Source organism: Ochotona princeps, chromosome 1 (assembly GCF_030435755.1).
Source record: "Ochotona princeps isolate mOchPri1 chromosome 1, mOchPri1.hap1, whole genome shotgun sequence".
NCBI classification, from domain to species: Eukaryota; Metazoa; Chordata; class Mammalia; order Lagomorpha; family Ochotonidae; genus Ochotona; species Ochotona princeps.
In genome coordinates, this window is record NC_080832.1 from 110,767,379 (window position 1) to 110,788,367 (window position 20,989).

General features: G+C 50.0%; 1 protein-coding gene across 1 annotated transcript; it reads left to right on the forward strand.

The window, feature by feature from the left end:
* Positions 1-1,936: 1,936 nt before the first annotated feature.
* Positions 1,937-20,809, forward strand: PPIL1 (peptidylprolyl isomerase like 1). The gene is made up of 4 exons (XM_004590326.4): positions 1,937-2,104; positions 4,584-4,738; positions 19,245-19,313; positions 19,793-20,809. The coding sequence occupies exons 1-4, from the start codon at positions 2,049-2,051 to the stop codon at positions 20,011-20,013; spliced, it is 501 nt and encodes a 166-aa protein (XP_004590383.1). The 5' UTR covers positions 1,937-2,048; the 3' UTR covers positions 20,014-20,809.
* The last annotated feature ends 180 nt before the right edge of the window (positions 20,810-20,989 follow it).

The following is a 20,989-nucleotide window of genomic DNA, read 5'->3' on the forward strand; positions in this document are numbered from 1 at the left end:
CTTTCCAATAAAAATAAATAAATCTTTTTAAAAAAAATATTTGTTTATGTGTTTATTTGGAAGGCAGTTACACAAAGAAAAAGGTCTTCTGTCTTCTGAGTCACTCTCCAAGTGGCCACATTACCTCTGGCTGAGCCAGGCCAAAGCAAGGAACCAGAAACTTCATGCAGTCTCCCACATGAATGCAGAGGCCCAAGTACTAAGGCTGCTATCTGAAGCATTTCCCAGACCAATGGCAAGGTGCTGGATTAGAAGTGGAACAGCTGGGATCTGAACCAATGTCCATGTGGGATGCTCACATCAGGTAGCACAACATTGGCTCCTGTAGTTCTCTCTCTCCCTTCTCTCTCTCTCCCTCCCTCTCTTTCTTTTTAAGATTTATTTATTTTTATTGGAAAGACAGATATACATAGAGGAGGAGAGACAGAGAGGAAGATCTTCCGTCCGATGGTTCACTCCCCAAGTGGCTGCAATGGCTGGAGCTGAGCCAATCTGAAGCCAGAAGCCAGGAGCCAGGAGCCTCCTCTGAGACTCCCATCCAGGTCCCAATGCCTTGGGTTGTCCTCGACTGTTTTCCCAGACCACAAGGAGCTGGATGGGAAGTGGGGCTGCGGGATTAGAATTGGCACCCATATGGGATCCTGGTGCATGCAAGGCAAGGACTTTAGCTGCTAGGCTTCCACTCCAGGCCCAAAAAATAGTTCTTAAAAAAAATACTGCGTTATAATTTACACCTCCCCCCCCACACATCCCCACAACACCCGTCCATCACTGTGCCCAAAGACTCTAAGAAACACAGTAGGGTACACACATGGTCTAGAGAAACGCAACCCATGGAACTACAAAACTGACTTCTGTTCCGGCTCAAAGGTTACAGGGTGGAAAGACGATAAAAATCAGTTACACCCTGCATCAGCATAGCACTCGTTGGAGCTGACAGTCAGTTGAGTGGCACTGTGGGTTTAGCCATTGCCCTGGATGGCCACAGCAGAAGTTCCTCCCTCAAGGAATTCAGCATTTTATATGTCCAGCTGGCTTCACCCATATTTCTACCTGATAATAAGGACACTAAAGTTGAACTGTGAAGAGCTCAGTTCACCAGCTGTGGTTCTCTAAGCTAGGTAAAACTCAGTTTCCTAGAAGTAAAAGATACAAAAATATGCACCTTGTGGAGTTTTGAAAATTAAGCATAAAGACACAACAATGCTTAGCCTGATGCCTGGCCAGCATTTCTCAGCGTGCATTGCAGCTGCAGTTTATCCTGTTTTACGCCTGTATTCCTCCTCAACCTTCTCACATAGCTCCTGTCGTTTGCTCCCTGTGCAAGCCTTCCTAACAACTTCGCCAGCCCAGCCAGTTATTCTAACCCTTGCTCTTGCTCTGCTCCAGCCTTTAGACTGGTGGTATCTTGTCTTCCCCTGTTCTTTTTTCTCGTTTTCCTCTGCAGCCCTTCTCTATTTCTCCCCCAGACGCCCTGGTTTGGTCTGGAGTTACTAGGCTAATACATGTTGTTGAACTGTGGCGCCTCAGTTTTCACACCTGAAAAAGGGAATAACAGCATCCCCTTGCAGGATGTTGTCGCGTGGAAGAGACAAGGAAGCGCAAGCGCTGTGCAAGTTAGCGCCTCAGAAACTTGGGCGGCTGGAGTCCTTTCATTCTTGCTCCCCTTCCAGCCTGCCCCTAAGTGGTGGAACTTTGAATTGAATGTCAGTGCGTCATTCCAATCGAGTTCAGAGCTTTTGGATGTTCCCGCCTTCCACGCCTAAGCGAGCCAATCAGATCGTCCGGAGTTTGGCGCGGCCTCGCCCCTTTGGAGACCAACTTTTAACAGAGCTGACGCTTTTTGCCGCCCTCACACCCGGTCTGGTCTGGCCTCGAGACCATTCTTTAGTGCTCGGGAAGGTCTTTCCTCCTCCTTGTCTTTGTCTCTCCCGCTCCCCACCAAGTCCTGGTATCGGAAGACCGGAAGTGTGCGCCGTAGTGGCGGGTCCCCCTAGAATTGGCACCGGAAGTAACCATCGCTGGAGAAGGATTCCGTCAGCTTCAGCATGGCGGCTATTCCCCCGGACTCCTGGCAGCCACCCAACGTTTACTTGGAGACCAGGTGAGAAGGGCGGGCGGCTGGTCTCCTGGGGCTGGGCTGGCGCGGGGCCTGTCCGCGGAGCCCGGTTCCCGGCGCGCTCTTCCGGGAGGGCGGCCTCCATGTGGTGGTGGGGGGTGTGCCGGCATGCAGGGCCCCGGGGAGCTCAGGGTCCACCCGACCTCGTCCACCTTCGTAGAGGCCTCGGCGACCGCCGGGCGTCCCCCTCCCCGTGCTGCCTTTCATGCAGTGAGCAAGCGTGGAGCCCGCCGGCCAGAGCTGGGTACAATACAGATCCCCGCCTGCCAAAGCTGACTTAGTGATGGAGGAGACAAGCAGGTCAGCCGTAAAACTACCGTGGACGTAGAGGAAGTGGCACCTTTTCCCACTGTCCAAGAGGGAAGCGATGAGTTACTTAAGCTCCGACGCGCCGGCAGCATCACGTCCTAGTTTTGACGGTGTTGTTGCATCTCCTCCCCGCCCCTGGGAGCAGATTCAGGAGCCTAAGGGCCTGGGCACACAGAGCCGCACAGCTAACGGATACGGGGAGGCTTGCCGGGCACCTGGCCCCTCGGCTCTGTGGGAAAAGCCCAGAGTGATTTTGGTAAAGTAGATCCAGGGGTCTTGCTTAGAAACCTTCCATCACCTCTTCCTGCTGTAAGGGTGTAAAGTGAAAACTTGTCCGTCTGGCGCACAAACTTTACTTTCCCTGCCTCTTGCCTGCCGTGTAGTTGCCTCCTCAGTGGCGGGTGCCAGTCACGGCCTCTTCGTCCAGCAGGGCCATCCTTCCCTGCCTTTGCAGGTGCGTTACAGGGAACTGAGTGGACTGGAACCCGTGCCCGTGTTACAGGTGGCAGCTGTACCCTCCATGCTGCAATGCTGGCCGGCCTCTCATGTTTGTCTTGCAAAATAGGATCTTATGGACCAAATTTTTTTTATAATTTCCACCCAGTACTACGTGTAGCTGCAGCTATTTGGAGAGTGAACCAGTGAATGAAGATCATTCTTTCATCTCTCCTTCTAACACAATCCACGTTTGTTGAGTGCTTATACTATGTGCTAGGTACTGAGTATCCAGGCTACCAGATTTGACTCAGTTATCATGTTCTGTGGCTTAAAGTCTAATGGGTCATGGGGTCTGTTCTCATCTCCTGCTCTTTCTGTATCAGCTGGACTGGTGAGAAACATCACTCGTACTCAAAGTCATCAGGTTTTGCCTTTGTGACACCTGCCCCCCCCCAAAACACAAAAATCATATGTTCTTTTAGTTGAAAATTTGGATAGATGCTATAGATACAGGGATCAAAAATACAGAAGCCCAGGGGCAGGTGTTTTGCCCCCCCCCCTTTTTTTTTACAGTTTATTAATTCCAGTGAAAAATTCACAAATCACCGCAGATAAAGTCACTGAACTTCTGATTTTTTCAATATAATAAAGGTGTTAAAAAAAGATATTCATTGAACATTGCTATCTACCTAATCCCCATCCCCCACCCAGAAGCTTATGCATATGTAAATTAATATGAACTCCTGGTATTTTTAAAAAAGATTTATTTATGTCTGTTCGCAAGGCAGATTTATAGAGGGAAGAAGAGACAGAAAGATCTTCCCTCCACTGGTTCACTTCCCAAGTGGCCGAACGGCCAGAGCAGAGCTGATCTGAAGCCAGGAATCAGGAGCCTCCTCCAGGTCACCCACGCGGGTGCAGGTCCCAAGGCTTTGGGCCATCCTCAACTGCTGTCCCAGGCCACAGGCAGGGAGCTGGATGGAAAGTGGAGCAGCCGGGACATGAACTGATACCCGTATGGGATCTTGGCATGTGCAAGGCGAGGATTTAGCCATTGAGCCATCATGCCAAGTCTTCTATTTTTAATATATTAAAATCTTCAAATGAAGTGTAATATTTTTTCTCTCAAATTTAAGTCTCTTTTAAAAAGTTTTTTTAAAAGATTTATCTATTGAAAGGTAGAGTTTCAGAGAGAGTGACACACACAAAAAGTGGTCTTCCATCTACGGTTCACTTACTGAGTGATCATAACAACTAGGGCTGGGCCAAGCCAAAGTCAGGTGCCTGATGCTCCAACTGGGTCTTTGATGTGGGTGGCAGCTGTGTTCCCAAATGGGCTGGATCGGAAGTGGAACAGTTAGCATTGGGGTGCTGGTGTCACAGATGGTGGCTTAACCCCCTGTGCCACAATGCTAACCTCTAATGTAGGGTTTTAAAATCTTAGTTTCAGGTGATCTGTGATTTATTTTCATATCTAAGGTATTTGAATTATCCACTGCTATTTTACTTAAAAGAAGTATGGAAAGACCCTGATGTTTTACTCAGAGGAGGTAATCTCTGTGTATGTCATTTGCCTCGTGCTTGGTGGTGTTTCGTTTTGGCTGAGCATGCGATCCGGAGGTTGCATTGCACACAGTAAGTCCTGGAGTCTTCCTGTCCTGCCCTTTCGGCCGTGACCTTGTTCTTGACCGGGGCTATGCTCTCCCGTCCTCCGCAGCATGGGCATCATCGTGCTGGAGCTGTACTGGAAGCATGCCCCAAAGACCTGCAAGAACTTTGCTGAGCTGGCGCGTCGAGGCTACTACAACGGCACCAAATTCCACAGAATCATCAAAGACTTCATGATCCAGGGAGGCGACCCGACAGGGACAGGTAAACTGGAGTCTCGCTCCATCGTAACTGCATCAGACAGCTAGAGCTCTCGGTCTCACCTGCTATAGGGACTGAGCTGGTTGATGCTGGTGACAGTTCTTGCTTTCCCCAAACACATGTGAAATTGGCCTGAAACCAGCTGTGCCTGGGTACTCTTCTAAGCTCTAGGAATATATAACTGAACAAGGAGACAAAAAAGATCAATACATGATTCCAGAAATTGCTCTGTGGTGCCAAGTGCAGACACAAGGCCTGAGGCAGGAGCCTGGGTAAGAGGTCATGTTGACCTTGCAGGGAAAGCTGTAGACTTAGGGTTTATTTTGAGTGAAAAAGGAGCCATTGGAGAGTTTTGGGCTAATCAGTACCATGATACGCCTTGTTCTTTTTTTTTTTTTTTAAGATTTATTTATTTTTATTGGAAAGGCAAATACACAGAGAGGAGGAGAAACAGAGAGGAAGATCTTCCATTTGATGAATCACTCCCCAAGTGGCCGCAACGGCTGGAGTTGAGCCAATCCACAGCCAGGAGCCTCCTCCAGGTCTCCCACATAGGTGCAGGGTCCCAAGACCTTGGGCCGTCCTCGGTTGCTTTCCCAGACCACAAGCAGGGAGCTGAGTGGGAAGTGGGGCTGCCGGGATTAGAATTGTCGCCCATATGGGATCCCGGCACATACAAGGCAAGGACTTTAACCACTACGCTATTGCGCTGGGCCCGATATGCCTTATTCTTTAGAAAGATGCCTGGCTGCTGTTTAGAGAACAGATGTAAAAGCAAGAATGGGGTCCAGTTAGGTGAGGTCATCACCCATCCAGAAATGCCTGGACTAGCTTGATAGCAGAGAAGGTGGCGAGAAATTCTACTGTGTAGAGACAGAAACTTGGGATTCCTTTTTTTTTTTTTCAAACTTTTTATTTTATTTTATTTTATTTTATTTTCATTACAAAGTCAGATATACAGAGAGGAGGAGAGACAGAGAGGAAGATCTTCCGTCCAATGTTTCACTCCCTAAGTGACCACAACGGCCAGTGCTGCGCTGATCCAGAGCCAGGAGCCAGGAACCTCCTACGGGTCTCCCATGCGGGTACAGGGTCCCAAAGCATTAGGCCGTCCTCCACTGCTTTCCCAGGCCACAAGCAGGGAGCTGGATGGGAAGAGGGGCTGCCGGGATTATTACTGGCGCCCATATGGGATCCTGGTGCGTTCAAGGCGAGGACTCTAACCACTAGGCCCCGAAACTTGGAATTTCTAAGCAGATATGGTGGGCTGTATGAGAGAAGGAGACATTCGAGGATGACGCCCTAGTTTCAGTGAAGTGAAGAGTTGAGAGAAGAGCAAGTTTGGACGGGAAAGATAAGGATTTGAATAAGTTCATAATTCTGTATGAATAATGAATTAGAAGAAGGGTATGGCATGTGATATAAATTTGGGAGTTACTGGCATTGAGATGGGGATTATTAGTGACCCTGGTATTTCACTCATTTTAAGGGCCCTGGATTCTCTGTTCATTCCTACTCTTTGTCTTTTTTTTTTTTTTAAGATTATTTTAGGGCCCAGTGCAATGGCTCCCAGGCCATAAGCAGGGAGCTAGATGGGAACAGCCCGGACATGGAGCTCGTGTGGGATACTGGCATGTGCAATGGGAGGATTAATCAGTTGAGCCATCACAGCTGGCCCTCATTTGTACTGTTTGTCTTTAAACAAATTATTTTGTTGTTTTTTTTTTCATGGCAGTCTTAGTGTTATCATTTTTAGTTGTTTCATTACTTAATCTTGATGATCAAAGCTTTCAGTGTTTTCAATTTTTGTAGACATCGTAACACACTGTATAGGGTAGTGTGATCAGCACAGTGTGTTAAGCTGCTTATTGTAACACCTGTATCCCATATCAGAATATTGGTTCAAGTCCTGGCTTCTCTGCTTCTGATTCAGTTCCCAGCTAATGCACCTGGGAGAACAGCAGAAGATGGCCCAAGGACTTGGACCCATGCTACCAACATGGGAGAACCAGGTGGATTTCTGGCTCCTGACTTTGGACTGGCTTAGATTTGGGTATCGTGGCCATTTGGAATAAACCAGCGAGGTGGAAGATCTCTGTATTTGTTTCTTCTTCTTACTCCTTTGTGCTGCCTTTCAACAGAAACATGACTTCCTGCCGTGAAAGAGAGTAGGGAAGTTGATTTTCCCCATTAATGATTCTGCATTTGTGAACTCAGTAAACCAGCTGTGGTCCCGTGGGACCATCCCCACATCCCATATCAGTGCCAGTTTGTGTCCCAGTTCCTACACTTCAATACAGCTTCCTGTTAATGCACACCCCGGGAGGCAGCAGGGGATGGCCACATAGTAAGACCCCCCCACCACCCATGTGGGAGGTGCACTAGGGTGTGGGGCTCCTTGGCTTTAGAAACAGTTTTTTAAAAACTGGGGGTCAAAAATACCTCAAGACATGTTTATATTGAACATGTGCAGGCTTTTTTTCTCACGTTGTTCGCTAAACAATACAGGCTAGCAACACTTACATAGCATTTACGTTGCAGTCTAAGTAGAGATGATATGAAGGACAGACTGGGATGTGAATAGGGTATATGCAAATGATGCCATTTTGTGTTGGGAACTTGAGCATCTGGAGTGTGGGACAGGATGGGGCTACCCTGGGGCTACCAAAGCGCCCGGCCTCCAGGGGGTGGCTCTACTGAGATTTCTGCCCATTCTTCCTTTGCTTCCTAAATTTTGTTGGTCATTTTACTTTTTCCTGTCGTACATAAGTGATTCCTTCAGCTACAGTGTGTGAGTTATAGGAACTGGAGGGCAGGATTGCTTTTCTGGTGGGCTTTGGTTTTATTTATTTTTTTCCTTCTTCATTTTTACCGGAAAGGCAGATATACAGAGACAAATAGCAAAATCTTGCATCCACTGGCCATAATGGCCAGAGGTGAGCCAATCCAAAACCAGGAGCTACTTCTAGCCCCATGCAGGTTCAGGGGCCCAAGGCTTTGGGCCATCCTTGACTTGCTTTCCCAGGCCACAAGCAGGGAGCTGGATGGGAAGTGAAACAGCTGGGACACAAAACAGTGTCCATATGGTATGCCAGTGCTTGCAAGAGGAGGATTAGCCAGTTGAGCTATTGCACCCGCTCTTGTCTTATTTATTTGAAAGGCAGAGGGAGAATGAAATATCCTCCCTGTACTGGTTTACACCCAAAGTACTTACAACAGCTGGGACTGAGTCAGGCCAAAGCTGGGAACTGGGAGCTTAGTCTAGGTCTCCCATGTGGGTAGCAGTGACCCGAGTACTTGAGCCATCGCCTGCTGCCTCCTGGGGCAGGCATTAACAGGAAGTGGGATTGGAAGTGGAGAAGCTAGGAATCAGACAGACATTCGAATATGAGACGTGGACCGCCCAAATAGCCGCTTAAGCACTAAGCCAAATGCATGGCTCGCTGTGGTGGTTCTCGCTGCGGTAACTGGTGAGGGTTCTGGTTTTGAACCATTTCTGCTTGAGTTTTTGTCTGTTGTCCTTCTTGAGAAGGATCATAACTAGGAGTAACATTCCTGGGCTGTGTTCCCTCAGGGATTTTTGAGACAATTTTGATCCATTGACACTTGGTTCTGGAAAATATTGAGGCCAGATCTACTTCTTCCTTCAGTTCAAGGAAGTTTTAAAATTCTGTCTCTGAATGATTTTTGTTGTTCTTACAGGATTTTCTGTTTCAGGGACTATAATTATTTTTTGTTTCATCATCTTGCCTTCCATACTTATCACATTTCTTTTCACTGTGTAAGGTGATTCCTTTCCCCTGCATTCAGTGCAATAATCTGAGACCTTTACTCCGTGCCTTATTAAATTTTCAGTCATGTCTGTACTGTTCTTTGCTGCTCTAATTTATTTAATAGCTCTTTATTGGTGTCATTTGGGTCTCAATTTGTTTCCTTAGCTCTGCAATCTTCTCACCTTATTCTGTGATTTATTAGCTTGTCTTGGAGCTTTTGTTTTATTAGATTCTTACTCCCGCTTAAAATAACTTGAGACGGCCATAGAGAAGCCACTTCTTGGGTTCGGTTTTCTCCCCAGCTCGGTTCCTGAGGTGTTTTTCCTCTCTCTCCTTCTTCTGGGTGGTGTGTCTGTGTTAGGCTCTGAGCCATTGCTTTGCATCTTGCCCATGCCTGGGCATGGACTAAATAAATTCTCTTCGTCCTCTCCCCCTTCATGGAACCAGTTGTCCTCCCGCTCGAAGCACTAGGTTCCTTCATCTTCTAGCTGAGGAGTGTGAGAGAGAACCCCGTCCTGCTGCCTCCATCCTTCCTGGGCCCTGCAGGACTGGGCCATGACTCTTGGGCAGCTGCCCCACCTCGCTCTGATGTTGTCTCAAACCAGGAGTGGGACTAGGGTGGGAGATGTCATGAAACCCCTCAGCAGAACTGGTTTCCTGCCTCTGCTATCTCCCACAGGTGCAGGTAGAAGGATCCACTGTTTCTTTCAGAAATTTTAGAATGTTTTCCTTTTCTTACTTGGCTGATACTGATAAATGCCTGGCCTTTCAATTTTTATGTACTTACTTACTTTATATTTCATTGAATGGCAGAGAGGAGCAGATTCCATCCACTGGTTCCCTTCATAAGTGTCTGTAACCGTGAAGATTGGGACAGGCTGAAGCCAGGAACTAGGAACTCCATCTTGGGTCTCCCACCTGGTGGCAGGGAGCCAAGGACTTGGGCCATCACCTGCTGTCTCCCAGGGTGCACCTTAGCACGAAGCTGGAGCAGAAGCAGAGGAGCCAGGATTCAAACTCAGGCACTCCACTATGGGGTGCCGGCATCCTAAATGGTGTTTGTACTAAATGTCCACCATAAGCTTTGATTTGTGTGTGTGTGTTCACTTCATTGGTTATGGGGGGAAGCGGGCAGTGACAGAGTCTAATCCTGCATCATTCAGCTTTATCTGAAAGTGTTTTGCCAGTACTGTGATGTACTGCTTTCCTGTCATCTTTCTGTCTCACTGATAATCATGACATAAAAATTAGTAAGTCCCACCTGTGAATTGAGTCCTTGATTAGCGTACAGGAGTTGGAAGCGGCTCAGAAGTGAATTGGCCAGGCCATTAACTTATCTGCTGTGTCGTTGGGTTTGTGGTCCTTGATAACGTCACATTTCCATATTATTTTAATGAAATTGAATCACAATAGTTGGTTTGCAGTCCTTCATAATGTCACATTTCCATGATACTTTAATGAAATTGAATCACTCAAAAGGTTTCCCAGGAACTGCATCTGGCCTCAAGTGCAGTGCAGGCTTGCACAGCCTGCCCTCGCGTCTCTGGTGGAGGCAAACAGTGGCCAGGGCCCCCGAGGGTACCAGCACATGGTGGCACAGTTTTTGCTAATTATTTCAAGGAGCAGCGTGTGACATCCTGGGTGGCACAGCAAGTCTCTGGTGGATGTTTGCCTGGTGCTTTCTTAGCTTAAATACCTTTGACTTCCTGCTTCCTTTAATTTTGAGCCATTTTTCTACCTGCCAGTTTCCTGGGTTTTTTGTTTTGTTTTGTTTGTTTAAAGATTTATTCATCTTTATTGCAAAGGTAGATTTACACAGAGGAGATGCAGAAAGATCTTCCATCTTCTGGTTCACGCCCAAGTGGCCACAGTAGCCACAGCTGAGCCAGTCCAAAGCCAGGAACCAGGAGCTTCTTCCCAGTCTCCCATTTGAGTGCAGGGTCCCAAGGCTTTGGGCTGTTCTCGATTGCTTTCCCAAACCACAAGCAGGGAGCTGGACGGAAAGTAGAGCCACTAGGACACAAGCTGGCACCCACATGGGCTGCCAGCACTTGCAAGGGGAGGATTTAGCCACTGAGCCATCGCACTGGGCCCCAGTTTCCTGTTGACCCTTACCTTAGCTCTCTGAATGTCTTTTATCCATTTCTTTCATTTCATCCTCTCCTCCCCCTCAGACTGACATCCTGTTAAGTTCTTTTTTTTTTTTTTTGAAGATTTTATTATTATTGGAAAGCCGGATATACAGAGAGGAGGAGAGACAGAGAGGAAGATCTTCCATCCGATGATTCACTCCCCAAGTGAGCCGCAACGGGCCGGTACACGCCAATCCGATGCCGGGACCAGGAACCTATTCCAGGTCTCCCACACGGGTGCGGTGTCCCAAAGCTTTGGGCCGTCCTCGACTGCTTTCCCAGGCCACAAGCAGGGAGCTGGATGGGAAGTGGAGCTGCCGGGATTAGAACCGGCGCCCATATGGGATCCCGGGACTTTCAAGGCGAGGACTTTAGCCGCTAGGCCACGCCGCCAGGCCCCTGTTAAGTTCTTCCTTGAGGGCTTCTGGCTCTGCATTTGGCCTTGGGGTGCTGTGTATCCCTGTGTGACACCCTCACTCTGATTTCATCTGTCTCCTTGGAAGTATCTGGAACACCTGGAATTTACTGTATTGAACAGCAAGCTCTGTTAATTTCATTCATTTGTTGATATTTGTTGAGCCTCCTTGATGTCGTGTGCTGGTCCAGGGCTTGGGAGCAGGTCTTAAGCATTGGAGGCTAAGTCTGTTTTCTCCCCTTGTGGAGCTCCCAGCTCTGCCAGGTAGCAAGTTACTCATTGTAAGAAGTAACTAGAAAGTAGTAATATAGATCACATCATAAATATACAAGTGTTGATGGTATGGCATGTGGAGGTTTGGGCCAGTCTCTGCTGCTTTCCCAGGACACAAACGGAGCGGGATTAGAATGGAACAGCCAGGACTAGAATTGGCACCCATACCGGATGCCAGAGTCGCAGGTACAGGATTAGCTAGCTAAGCCACTGTGCTAGTCCTAACATGGTCAAGTAGAGGGAATGGATTGGATTTCAGAAGAGTATGTGAGGAGTACAGAGGCAGGAGTGACACAGGCATGGAAGTGTGGGGAGCCTCCAGCCCAAGTGTTACATGTTCAGTATCTGGCTCTGACACAACCCAGCCCCCATCTCTGTGCCCAGGATGGGAGGGTGGAGTGTGAATGAGGGGGCTACATGAATCGTGGTCAGAAAGGAAGCCCATTTGGAACAGAGTGGGAGAAGGCATCGACCCCGTGACAGAGGAATTCAGATTTATCTGGCATGATCTGGGGACCGTTTGGGATTCTTGAGTGTGGGATAAGAGAAACCTGTGAGGAAACAGTCCAGCTGAGGGTTGTTGTGAGGGAGTAAAGTGCAGGCGTATGGAAGCCGGCGGGCTCAGGCCTCCCCCAGCCTCACGGCCCTAGTACCGAGGGCAGGAGGGACGCAGCTGTGACCTTGCAGGGGCAGGCGTGTGCTGGTGTTTGTGAAACACCATGGAGCTTCATGGCTCCACACCGAATTCTGAGAGCTCTAGACAGTGTGCTCGTTTATTTTTATTTTGATATTGAATTCTGGTAATACACAGTTTTGGACTCTTTCCACAGGGCAGGCTTTATTCCAGGAGCTGAGTGCAGAAGTGAGAAAGGAAGCCCTCTTGGAGTCACATCCTAGTAGGAGAGTCAGGAGACAAAGCAGCAAGCCCCTGATGGACTGACAAGCACTGTGAAAGAACAGTGTCCTGTGTTCTGGGCTGGGGAACTGTTCTGTTTGTTGTACAGTGCTCAGCCGCATGCTTGGCCTCCACCCACCAGATGCCCCTCAGCTGTGACAACCAAAAATGTCTTGAGATACTGCCCAGTGTCCCCACGGTCACAATCACCCCTGGCCCGTGGGTGAAGGAGATGCTGTTTTGTGCTGTGTGATTAGGAAAGGCCTCGTTGATAAGGTGGCCTTTGAGCAGGGCTTGCCATAAAATGGAGGTAGTGAGCCAGGCGCCCCATTGGGAGCAAGGGCGTTGCAAAAGGAACTGCAGTCAGAGGCCTTAAGCCAGAGTGTGCCTGACAAGATACACAGGGGCTGGTGAAGCTAGAGAGATACGGTGAGGGGCAGGGCACTGGCCGCTGAGTCCCGGGGCTCTGGCTCTACGTGCGACGAAATGTCCATGGGGGAACAGAGTGCTACCACCAGACTCCTAGCAGCCAGGGTTGGACTCCGGTGGAAAAGTGGGGGGCGAGGCTGCTGTTGTGGCTGACGCTAGAACCTGGAACGCTAATTGGGATTAGCCTGAGCATGTCACTGAGTTAGCCTTGGTTCTTTGGGATGCGACAGCAAGATGGAGAGGGGGATGTTGGACTCACTGGACTCAGGTCATAGGGTGTGATGGGCACCAGGAGACTGGAGTCTGGAAGCCCATGTCAAGAAGAGAGTGATGCCAGCCGTTGGATGCTGCTGGTGGTCAGGCAAAGGGAGGCCAACAGGTGGTATAGCGGCCTCTGGGAGTCCCTGGATGTCCTGATCAGCAGTTCCAAGAAGAGGGTCCCCGAGAAGATTGGTGCAGTGCTTATAATGCAGCTTGGGATGCCCACATCCCATATCAGTGTCTAGGTTCAAGTCCCTGTTCTACTTCTGACTCCAGCTGCTTCCTCATATGTGCCCTGGGACATGGCAGGTGATGGCTCAAGTACTTGGGTCCCTGCCACCCGTGCAGGAGACCTGGATTGAGTTCCCATCTTTGCCATGTCCCGGCCCAGCTATTGTGCCATTTGGAGAGCAAACCAGCATAAACCAGAGATGGTGTCTGTCTTTCAAACAAATGAAAATAAATTAGTTAAAATTACTCTTGTGGACCCAAAGATTTTTGGGTCCAACATGGTAGCCTAATGGCTAAAGTCCTCACTCCGCACGCTCCGGGATCCCATATGGGAGCCTTTTAATCCCAGCGGCCCCTCTTCCCATCCATCTCCCTGCTTGTGGCCTGGGAAAATAGTGGAAAAAACTTCTGGCTCCTGGCTTCAAATCGGCTCAGCTCCGGCCACTGTGGCCACTTGGGGAGTGAACCAGCAGATGAAGATCTCTTTCTCTGTCTCCTCTGTAAATCTTTTTTTTTTAAGATTTTTTTTTTTTTTAATTACAAAGTCAGATATACAGAGAGGAGGAGAGACAGAGAGGAAGATCTTCCATCTGATGATTCACTCCCCAAGTGAGTGCAACGGCTGGTGCTGTGCCGATCCAAAGCCAGGAGCCAGGAACCTCCTCCAGGTCTCCCACCCAGGTGCAGGGTCCCAAGGCTTTGGGCCATCCTCAACTGCTTTCCCAGGCCACAAGCAGGGAATTGGATGGGAAGTGGAGCTGCCGGGATTAGAACCGGTGCCCATATGGGATCCCGACATGTTCAAGGCAAGAACTTTAACTGCTAGGCCACGCCACCGGGCCCTGTTCATTTGTTTCTTAAGATAGGAAGAAATTATTAATATCTTCACCTGCTGATAGGAACTGATCCATTAGGAGGGTCAAACTTGATACAAAAGCAGGAAAAATTGTTACGGGGTTCTTTCAGGCCACCAGCATGAGGTCTGTGTTAGTGGCATGGCTCATGTGAAGAATGGATTAACAGTGGGAGAAAGGAGGGAAGTGGATTTGCTGGTGAGGGTGTAGCTGAGCGTTCTCTCCTGAATACTCTTGTTCCCAGTAAGATAAGAAAGGCCATCCACAAAGTGCGAGGAGAGCGGTGAGGGCGTGGAGGAGGTTTGAGGACAGCAGAACTGGTCTGTGCTCAGGCTGCCTGCCTCCCAAGTGGTGCTGGCGTCAGGGCCTATGGCTGTTTCTCTTGGAAAACGACTGGATTCCCTCCCTCAGGATACCTGTGACCTGGCTGCCACATGCCGTCGCCTACAGCTCTCGTAAGGATTCTAGACATCCCTAATATGACCCTTAATTTGAAGTGGTCCACCAGTTGGCTTCAGATGTCAGAGCATTTCAGATTTCTAGGTTGACCATGCTCACATAATAAGGTCTGTGCAAATGTCCCAAAGTCTGAGACTCCATGGTCCCCCGTATTTCACAAAAGGAACGTGCAGCATGCTGTACTGTTCCCGTTTGGCCACAGAGAAGTTAGGGGTCCTACTTAAGGTGGAAATGCTGATCAGTGGAGGAGTCAGAACAGGAACACAGATTCCTGACCCCAAAGGAAAGAGAGCAGGCTCCCTCAGTAGACCTGTGGTAGGTGCCTGGGTGGGCCTGCTGCGACTCCCCAGGCCTATCCTGTTAGTAGCAAAGCAATCCTGTCGGTTAGCAGTGCTGTGACTACAGTAACAAAACTCGACCACGATGCTGTCTTGTTTTCTTGCATAACTGTGCAGAGGTGAGTTTACTTTGAATCAGGTGCCCGGTAGGGTAAGCAGTGACCCCGGGCTTGCTCTGTCTGCTTCACCATTCTTAGGACGTTGGTCTTTGGTCTCAGACTCATCTCACGGTTGCACAAAGGCTGCTGCTGCTCTTGACATCACCCTGCTTTCAAAGAAGCAAATGGGAAACGAGCTGTAATGAAAGACACGGGAGTGCATTTGTTTCTTCATCAGGAATGCTAGTCCAGCTTTCTCAGAAGCTCAGCTCAGCAGACTGGTTTTTTTTTTTTTTAAAGATTTATTTATTTTTATTACAAAGTCAGATGTACAGAGAGGAGAGACAGAGAGGAAGATCTTCCGTCCGATTGTTCACTCCCCATGTGAGCCACAATGGCCGGTGCTGCGCTGATCCAAAGCCAGGAGCCAGGAACCTCTTCCAGGTCTCCCACGCAGGTGCAGGGTTCCAAGGCATTGGACCCAGGCCATAAGCAGGGAGCTGGATGGGAAGTGGAGCTGCCGGGATTAGAACCAGCGCCCATATGAGATCCCGGGGCGTTCAAGGTGAGGACTTTAGCCGCTAGGCCACGCCGCCGGGCCCAGCTCAGCAGACTGTAAGGTCCTGTGGCTGCAAAGGGGCTGGTCAGGACCTGCCCTCCTTGTGCTTGAGGTTGAGGCAGCCCATCGGGGGAGGGAAACACAGGTTAAACCACCCCCTGAGGAGAGGGGTAAGCTGGGTAGGGTGACCTCAGGGGTTCCTGCGCCACCAGGACACTGACAGCTCTCCAGTGAGGCTGGAAGGCCTGCCTGTCTCCAAGGAGGTGTGATGGCTGGGGACTGTCACTCTTGTGGCTGGGAGCCAGTTGAAGAATGCCTGTGGCGACAGTCGATCATAGCACCAACACCCAGCAGCGCGGGCAGGGTGGGGGGCCAGCCGCAGTGCTGTGCACAAGGAGTGGGACAGGCATCATGAGGACCACACAAGGGCAAAGATCGGACATAGCATTGTGGTCTTGCAGTAGGGTGGGACCGTGGAGGCTACACAGGACAGTGGGGACATGTTTTCCAGAGAATGTGTGAGACAATTCCATTTGTATAAAGTTAGGAGTATGCAGGCCACCAATACAGTTGATAGGGGTACATATGCGTGTAGTAATATGTACCCTTAAAAAACAGAATATGTAGAAATGACCAAGTTTTGGTCATGATAATGGTTCTCAGAAGGGAAGCTATGATTTTTCTTTTTTAAAAATTTATTTATTTATTTGAAGGCAGAGTTACCTTCCATCTGCTAATTCACTCCCCGAATGGCTGCAACAGCCAGTGCTGGGCCAGGCTGAAGCCAGGGAGTTCTTCCAGCTCTCAGGTGGCAAGGGCTAAAGGACTTGAGCCATCCTTTGCTGCTTTCCCAGGCTCCTTAGTGGCCAGAACTCCTAACTTGCACCCATAGGGGATGATGGTGCTGGCCCACTGGGCCACTGTGATTCTTGGAGGCAGTCGGTAGCTCTTGAGAGGGTGAGGGTGAGGGGGGTGCAGCAGGGTGGTGTCTGTTGTGTTTCCTAGGGGCATCCTGATTGTTTGTCAGATTATTCTTGGTGTCTTCTGTCATCTGAAATGTGCCCTAGGCTAAATGCTTGAAAGAGACGGGAGAAGAGCATCTGAGTGTGGAGCGCTGGAGGACTATGGCCGTCCCCTTGTGCGCGTGCTGGACCAGGCCCACGGCTGGCTTTCTCCCTCCGTTGACACACGCACAGCAGGCTGTGCACCAGGGAACTCTCTGGCTCCCTGCAGGGCCCCTCGCCCCTGTTCCGCACGCCTAGAGAAGTGTTCTGTGTGACAACTGCTTGTCCTTCTGGCATGTGGGTGCAAACTGTACTGAGTTTGAATTGGGATAAAGAAAGATCACATCTGAGTAGACCCAAACTAGCTTCAGGCAGTCAACACTGCGTCTCCCTGCTCCTTCCTCTAAAAACACCCAGCTTAATTTGTGGCTCTTGGTGGCCTGCTCCGTCTGTCCTCCCCTTGTCTGGGGGAGTGTGGGGTGGGGGGCGAGGGGAGGTTAGGGTTTCAGTTCTGTGGGGCTCATGCCTGGAAGGTTTATTACCCTGTGGACTGACGGGGCACCCCTGAACTGGCCCCATGCAATCTGTGTGTGTTGGAGCCTTCTCCCCTCCTCGTCCTCAGCCCCAGCGCTGCCAGGAGCCCAGTGGGAACCTGGATTGCCATGCCTGCCGAAGGGCAGAGCCAAGGAAGGGGCGCGACAGAGGGAGCGTGCAGGTTATATAACCCCCGTGGAAATATACCAGCCTGCAATTCGGGGAGTGGATTTTTACGTGATTTGTACAGTTAAGTAATTTTCCAGAGCAGATAACCTAGGCCAGGTGGGAGGCTCCCCCGGTGTGCTGGGATTCACCCCGTTCCTGTTTATATGGAAGCAGTGTTTCTTCTGGAATAAGAACGGGTGTGGGGTGGGGTGCAGTGCTTTGACAGGTGTGCTGTGGTGGAGCAGCCTGAAAGGTAGCACATGGGATGGTTGCTATGGAAATACATTAGCCGTGTCCAGAGGCAGGATACTCACTGCCTGGGCGTGGCTGTAACGTGCAACTTTTGGGGGCCTCTGCTCTCCACTGATCTGTGGAGGCTGAGCAAACAGTAAGCTGTGAGGCCAACCTTCAGTTTGCTCCATCCTGTTATGTCTTGGCTGGTCAAATCAATAAAACCAGCGCAGCTCATCAAGGCGTATAATTGACTTTGCAGTTGATTAAAATACCCTAACCCCTAACCCTAACCCCAGTTAAGTTTATTTTAAGCAAGAGACATTGAAGTTTTCACCCCTATGGCAAGGAACATGTGCGAGCTGACTAGCCCTCTGTGTGTGCCCCTCTGCAGCAGCAGACCTGCTCCAGAACCCCAACCCCGGGATGGCCTCGCTTCTTCCTCTGAGTGGGGGAGCAGCATGGAAGCAGCACCTGCTGGTGACACTGTCGTGACTTGTGCCCAGCCACAGGTTCCTCCACTCACTGCCCGCTCTGGAGCTAAAGTCTCTCCGGTCGGTGCTCTGCCTTCTGTGACACTGTCCCCGTTGCCATGGGGTTGCTTAAGCGTAGTTTCTGTTTCTCCTGAAGTGGGGGAGCTTTGCCATCTGTGTTTCTTGCTTTCTGTTGTCTGGTCTGAGGGTGGCAGATAGGTTTCCACTGTTGTGCCTTCACTGGTCCCTTCATACTGGCTGCCTGGAAGCTTCACTTGGCAAGATTCAGGAGCCAAGGCTTAACCCAGGTAAGCATTTGGCCTGACGGCATTCACAGCCCGTATCGGATTACCTGGTTCTGTACCCTCTTCTGCCTCCTGGACTCCAACTGCCTGCTAGTTCTTACTCTGGAAAGTAGTGATGATGGCCTCTGCTAGAGTCTGATGAGTAACTGTGTCCCTGCCATCCAAGTGGACGACCTGGATTGAGCTTCTGGCCCCGAGCCTCGGCCCAGCCCCAGCCATTGTGGACATTTAGAAAGTGAACTAGTGGTTGGGAACATTCTCTATCAGTCGATCAAATAAATGAATAGACTCTGTGTTCAGTCTATCATATAAATGAATAATGGTTCCAGTGCTTGGGCCTCTGCCACACACATGGGAGACTCAGAAGAAGCCCCTGGCTCTGCCTGGCACAGCCCTGGCCAATGCCAACTGGGGAATCATCCACCAGATCAGATTATGAATGGTTGGATTACAGGGAACTGTAATGTTCTTTGTTTTTAATATTTATTTTCATCTACCTGAAAAGAAGAGAAAGATCTTTCATCCTGCTGGTTTGCTCCCCAAAGCCTTCAGTAGACAGAGCTGGGCCAGACTGAGCCAGGTGCAGTGCAGAACTTCATGCAGGTCTTCCATGTGGGTGGCAGGAGCCAAGCTCTTGAACCACCAGCCACTGTCTCCTGGGATGCATTAGCAGGGAGCAGAGCAAGAAGCCAAGAGGCCGGGACATAAACTGGAGCTCCTGGCTGGGATGCACACACCCGAAGCAGTTTAACCCGCCGTGTTAGAGTGTCTGCCCGTTTACTGTTCCTTTGATAATCTATGTTTTCTACACTTTTGACAGTGAATATATATTAGTTTAAATAAGCAGGGAAAACCACTCATTGTTATTTTGAAAGGAATGTCTCACCTGAATGAAACCGGTGATTTGAATGTACTGTTAGTGCTTGATTGTGTATGAAGTCGACCCAGCTGGGGGCCAGGCGTGCTCACTGCCTTTTCTTTCCTGCGCTGTTGAAGTCATTGCTCCTGGGCCACTGTCCTTGAGGGGAGGCAGGGTGCAGGCCTGGCTGCTTCAGCTTCCGTCTTCTCATTGAACAGGTCGAGGTGGTGCATCCATCTATGGCAAACAGTTTGAAGATGAACTTCATCCTGACTTGAAATTCACTGGTGAGTGTATAGGGTGGGGAGGGGATCAGGTTTGCAAGGCTTGTTCTCTTGGCTGTGAGTCAGGGTGATTGCCTGACACCTTGGAATGCTGCCAGGTATCTGCCCGGCCGTGGCGCCAGCAAGAGCCCTGGCAGATGAGAACAGACGGCCCCTCTCACAGCCGTCTGTGAGAGCAGTTCAAGTGCTGGGCTGAGTGTTCTGGCAGATTGTCGGGGAGCCAAAGCTTCCCCAACAGGAGACCATGCTGGGCTTTTGAAGGGTACGGGGAACATGGTCTGGCAGTTAGGAGGGATGCTGAGGGAGTAAGCCAAGCAGTTGAGGCCATTGAGGCAGTGCGGCCCTGTGCTCTGTGGTGAGCAGAGAGGCTGCCCTGAGGGGAGGCTGTCCGGGACTGTGCCATTGCTAAGAGAGGTTAGAGTGCTGGAGCAGCTCTGCGCTGGGGCTCTGGGAGTCACTCCTCTCCTCCTCTTTCCCACCAGGGGCTGGCATTCTCGCAATGGCCAATGCCGGGCCAGACACCAACGGCAGCCAGTTCTTTGTGACGCTCGCTCCCACCCAGTGGCTGGATGGCAAGCACACCATTTTTGGCCGAGTGTGCCAGGGTATCGGAATGGTGAATCGAGTGGGAATGGTGGAAACCAACTCCCAGGACCGCCCTGTGGACGATGTGAAGATCATTAAGGCATACCCTTCCGGGTAGACCCACTGCCCTTGGCAAGCACCCCCAGGTCTTCGGGGAGGGCCCCAGCTGCATGACACAGAATGACAACTAACTGTACACTCCTTTGGTTTAGCCTCCAGTACCATGGAGTTAGGGAGGCCTGGGACCCCCGACAAGTTGGGGATGGGCAGGCACTCTCACGGGACGGGGCTCTTCTCACCTGCACCTGGGTTGACGGGGCCTTTGCAGGAGTGTTCGCCCACCCGTCAGGAGTGACTGCACTGCTCCTGTGTCTGCTGCGACCCACTTGGAGCAGAACAAAGCCGACTCCCTTCTGAGTGCCTGGACCAAGCTTCTCTTCCCAAGAGATTCTCATTCTGTCCTACACTGCAGTCATTCGGTAGCTGACAGCCACTCAGTTCTAAACCAAGTCATGTCTGAGGCTTTTTTCCCTCTGTGCACGCCCCCCTGCCTGCCTCCTGCATCTGTAGGGGAGGGATGCCTCTCTGTTTTTTTCCCTCAAAACCAGAAATCAACGCTGCTGTGCCTGACACTCAGCCATCCCACACAGAGGCACGTTGAATTTTTGCCAAGTGAAAAATGGATCCAGCAATCAAGTTTCTGGGGAAGGTGTCAAGGGAGGAATGATAATGCGCAATAATCAAGACGTGAATTTATTAAAAGGAAGCTGAAGCGTTGACCATTTGTTTCCCCAGAAGGAGTAGAATCTGCAGTGAGCACAAAAAGAATTTTCCTTAAAAAGCAGTTGTCTGGAACAGAAGATGAAGTTTTTGTTAACATAAAACTTGTTTTGAAAAATTAGACAAGATTTTTTTATACATTGTGTGTGTGGTTTATTTTAAACTTGGATTTTTGAGGGGAGGAATGGGGGCAAGGAAGTTATTACCTATGTAATACATAGCAACTTCCAAAAATAAATGCCATTGATGGTTGAAATCGCTACTGCAGTCTGATTTGAAATGTACGAAGGGGCCAGTGTTGTGGAGTTACCAGC

Coding starts and splice junctions, on each gene's coding strand:
- PPIL1 (XM_004590326.4), top strand. CDS start 2,049: ATGGCGGCTATTCCCCCGGACTCCTGGCAGCCACCCAACGTTTACTTG. Junction 4,739..19,244: donor AGGCGACCCGACAGGGACAG/GTAAACTGGAGT, acceptor CTCATTGAACAG/GTCGAGGTGGTGCATCCATC. Junction 19,314..19,792: donor TCCTGACTTGAAATTCACTG/GTGAGTGTATAG, acceptor CTTTCCCACCAG/GGGCTGGCATTCTCGCAATG.